Below are 3349 nucleotides of genomic sequence, written 5' to 3'. Positions count from 1 at the left end.
AACCACCAAGTACGCGTCGGGCCACGCGCTGTGTAGGGTTCCGTAGATTATGTTAGCACTTTAATCCACAAAAATTTCGATAGCGATACCCCACAACAGAGGATAGACGATAAAAAATTGCATGTAGGGAAGGAACCACAATTTTTTTTTCAAATTTGCATTTTACCACTTTATAGACTTAATGAATATTATTCATACCATTATCAAATCTTATCTTGCTATTTTTAACAGATTCTGAGTTTACGTACTGACAACTTTATCTTTTTAATTAACAACGGAATTAGTATGCAATTTTCGATTTTCATTTACGTTTTTTACGTTGGTCGACTATTACTCTTTAAATAGCAATTGCTTAAAAGCCGTTACAGTTTTTCTTGTAATTTCATTATATATCATACTTTTGTGAATTTTAATAAATAACTTTTTAGCCGGTAGAGGGGACACTTGACTCTAATGAAAATTAGCTCTTAGTATTTTACAAATGGATGCCTAAATCGAAATATATTGGTAGAAGACCCTCACAAATTATAAAGAACTATCAAATGATACACACACTATGATATAAACGAGCAAAAAAAAATTCATCCCCACTTTACATGTAGGGGAGGGGTAAAAAAATATTCTTCAAGATTTTATTTTACGACTTTGTTCACATACGTAATTTACATATTCATGCTAATTTACAGCTTTCTAGTAGTAACAGTCTCTGCACTAAACCGCGGACGGATGGACGGACAGACGGACATGATGAAACCATAAGAATTCCTTGTGGAACCCTACGGAACCCTAAAAATGGCGCTCTAAATTAATGTCGTGTCGTCGTCCTGGCGAATCCTTCGATCATATTGTTTTTAGGTGTTCTCTCATCTTGCGAACATCGAATACTTGCAACATAATTTAGTAGCGGAGAATTCATTGACCGTTTTGGACGGATCGTGGCATTTCTCGAAAATGGTAGTGCATTGCGCATTGCGCGCGTCATTTTGGTGACAAGTATATTGTGTGAAATTTTAGCAGATAAATGGATACAATTGCAACTTGCAATTTTGCGAGAAATTGTAAGTTATCTCTCCTTTTTTTTTGTTTGTTTTGTGTGTTTTTAATTTTTATTATTTTTATGGTTCCGTACGTACGTGGTACTTAAACGGATCTCTTATATTAACACTCGCGCACATTTATTGCCAATCCAGTTGAAATTTGGTACACATATCAATTCTTGTGACCCAAATACAGGTATGAATCGTGAGTAGGTAAAATTTGAATATGGGGGTACTTTTGGGGGGTGAGATGGAAAGATGAAAAATAAACTTTTACAAACTTCATCGTGCGATACATCAAATGAAAGGTAAAAAACGTAATAAAAGGATTTTTAAAATATTTTTTTTGGAATTAAAAAAAATAGCTTTCAAGTTATTTAAAAAAATAAACAACAATTGACTATGGCCTTTCTTTTCAAAACTACTGTATATAAAAATTTTAAAAAATACAGAAATTAGCTTGTTACTAATTTTAATTGGAGGTCACTTAAGATGGGCAAGATGGAAAATTCAAAAAAAAAAAACTTTTTTAAACTACTTCGTGTGACACATCAAACTAACGAACTTAGTAAGGGGAATATAATTTTTTTCAATAAGGTCACTTTTTGGGGGCAAGATGAAAATTAAAAAAAAAAAAAATTTAAACTGCATTGTGTGACACATCAAACAAACGAGCTTGGTAAAAAAATCGCAAATATATTTATTTTAAAATTTTAAAAGAAATAGTTTTCAAGTTATTTAAGAAAATAGACCATTCCCCCCCCTCCCCCTTTCTCTGAAACTGCTAAACCTAAAATTTTGGAAAAAATACAAAAGTTAGATTTCTACTTGAAGATTTCCGGAAAACCTCAGAAATATAAAATTTTTGAATATACAGGTCACTTCTGGGGGGCAACATGGAAATTTAAAAAAAAAAACTTGCTTAAACTGCATCGTGTGGTACATCAAACAAACGAGTAAGAGGATCGCGAATATATATTTTTTTTGTAATTATTTCTTGTCATTTCTGAGTCGATCACGCAGAGATACTCCTAACATAGCTCTTTCTATCTCCTGCTGTGTGATTCTGAGTCTTCTTATGAAGCCCGTAGTTAGCGACCAAGTCTCGGATATATACATATACCTACTTAATTAATGTAACTGGATGTGTCTACTAATTAATAGGCAAATAGTAACTAATGACGTCGTTATTCCAAATTACATTACCAGTTACATGTTAAAAAAAATATCTATAACATAGCAAAACAAAGCGCTAACTGGCGCCCTGTTAACCTGCGGCATAAGTGTCAGGCCTTATGTACCAGAAGCATGACACACACAGTGAGTTGGTGAGGCACACAGAAACATCCTTGCAAGCGGTACACAATGATATTGCATGGCAGTAAGAACCACATGGCACACACACACACACACACACCCTCCCCAGTGACGCCGCTGAGGCCCATTAAGGCCTACAGCACTACCACAACCAGACAAAAAAATTTACCTATCAGATTGAAAACCTCCTTATTTTTAAAATTTGTTAAAAAAAAAAAACTTTCTTGAACAAGTTCTGTCACATAATTATATCATCATCATTATCCGCCAAAGATTTTATACTATTAGATATGTCAGTAGCGCGTCTAAACTGACGCGAACAAAGGTGGCTAATTATCTTAATTTCATTTATTCGCATAGTAAACACAACGAAAGTTATTTAAACAAATACTACTTAAAAAAATAATCTCTAAATAGTTGTATTGTCTACAATGTCGAGTTGTGTATTCAGGAAGTGTACAAACTATACAGGGTGCTCGGGATTATTTCCCATAATTTCAATAATGTCCACTAATAGGTGCTGAACTATATAACTAATATTTTTTTTACCAAAAAAATTAAAACTTTTATGTATTAACACAAAGTAATTCAAATAATTCCGACTATCCATGTAACCACGCATTTATCTATCCTTGCATTTTAAAATTCGTTAAACTTGGCTACGTCATAATTCTAAAGATGAGTGGGAACACATTTTAATATCTATTTACAAAAGAAATATTAATTTTAGAACTCCTTGAACATTTTTTATAATAATTTTTGGTAAAGAATTCCGAGCACTCTATATATTCTCCTTTTCAGTTTGCACCATCACTTTTGATGGTAGAACATTTGTAACAGAGTGTGTGGGAGAGGAGCCTTGATGGCCTAGTGGATGGGGCATGCACCTCCAACTTTTCAGTTATGTGCATTTTAAGAAATTAAATATCACGTCGAAAAACATCGTGAGGAAACCTGCATACCAGAGAATTTTCTTAATTATCTGCGTGTGTGAA

At 33.3% G+C, this 3349-nt stretch overlaps 1 protein-coding gene across 1 annotated transcript in view; it reads left to right on the top strand.

Annotated features, from left to right (window-relative positions):
• Positions 1 to 900: 900 nt before the first annotated feature.
• Positions 901 to 3349, top strand: part of LOC112045507 (uncharacterized) — a 39331-nt gene continuing 36882 nt past the window's right edge. The window contains exon 1 of the mRNA XM_024081702.2: positions 901 to 1058. Coding sequence (XP_023937470.2) covers positions 1022 to 1058 — 37 coding nt within the window. The 5' untranslated portion in view covers positions 901 to 1021. The remainder of the gene's footprint in view (positions 1059 to 3349) is intronic.

Source organism: Bicyclus anynana, chromosome Z (assembly GCF_947172395.1).
Source record: "Bicyclus anynana chromosome Z, ilBicAnyn1.1, whole genome shotgun sequence".
Lineage (NCBI taxonomy): Eukaryota > Metazoa > Arthropoda > Insecta > Lepidoptera > Nymphalidae > Bicyclus > Bicyclus anynana.
The sequence above is the reverse complement of the archived record's forward strand: the minus strand, read 5'-3'. Positions and strand labels throughout refer to the sequence as shown.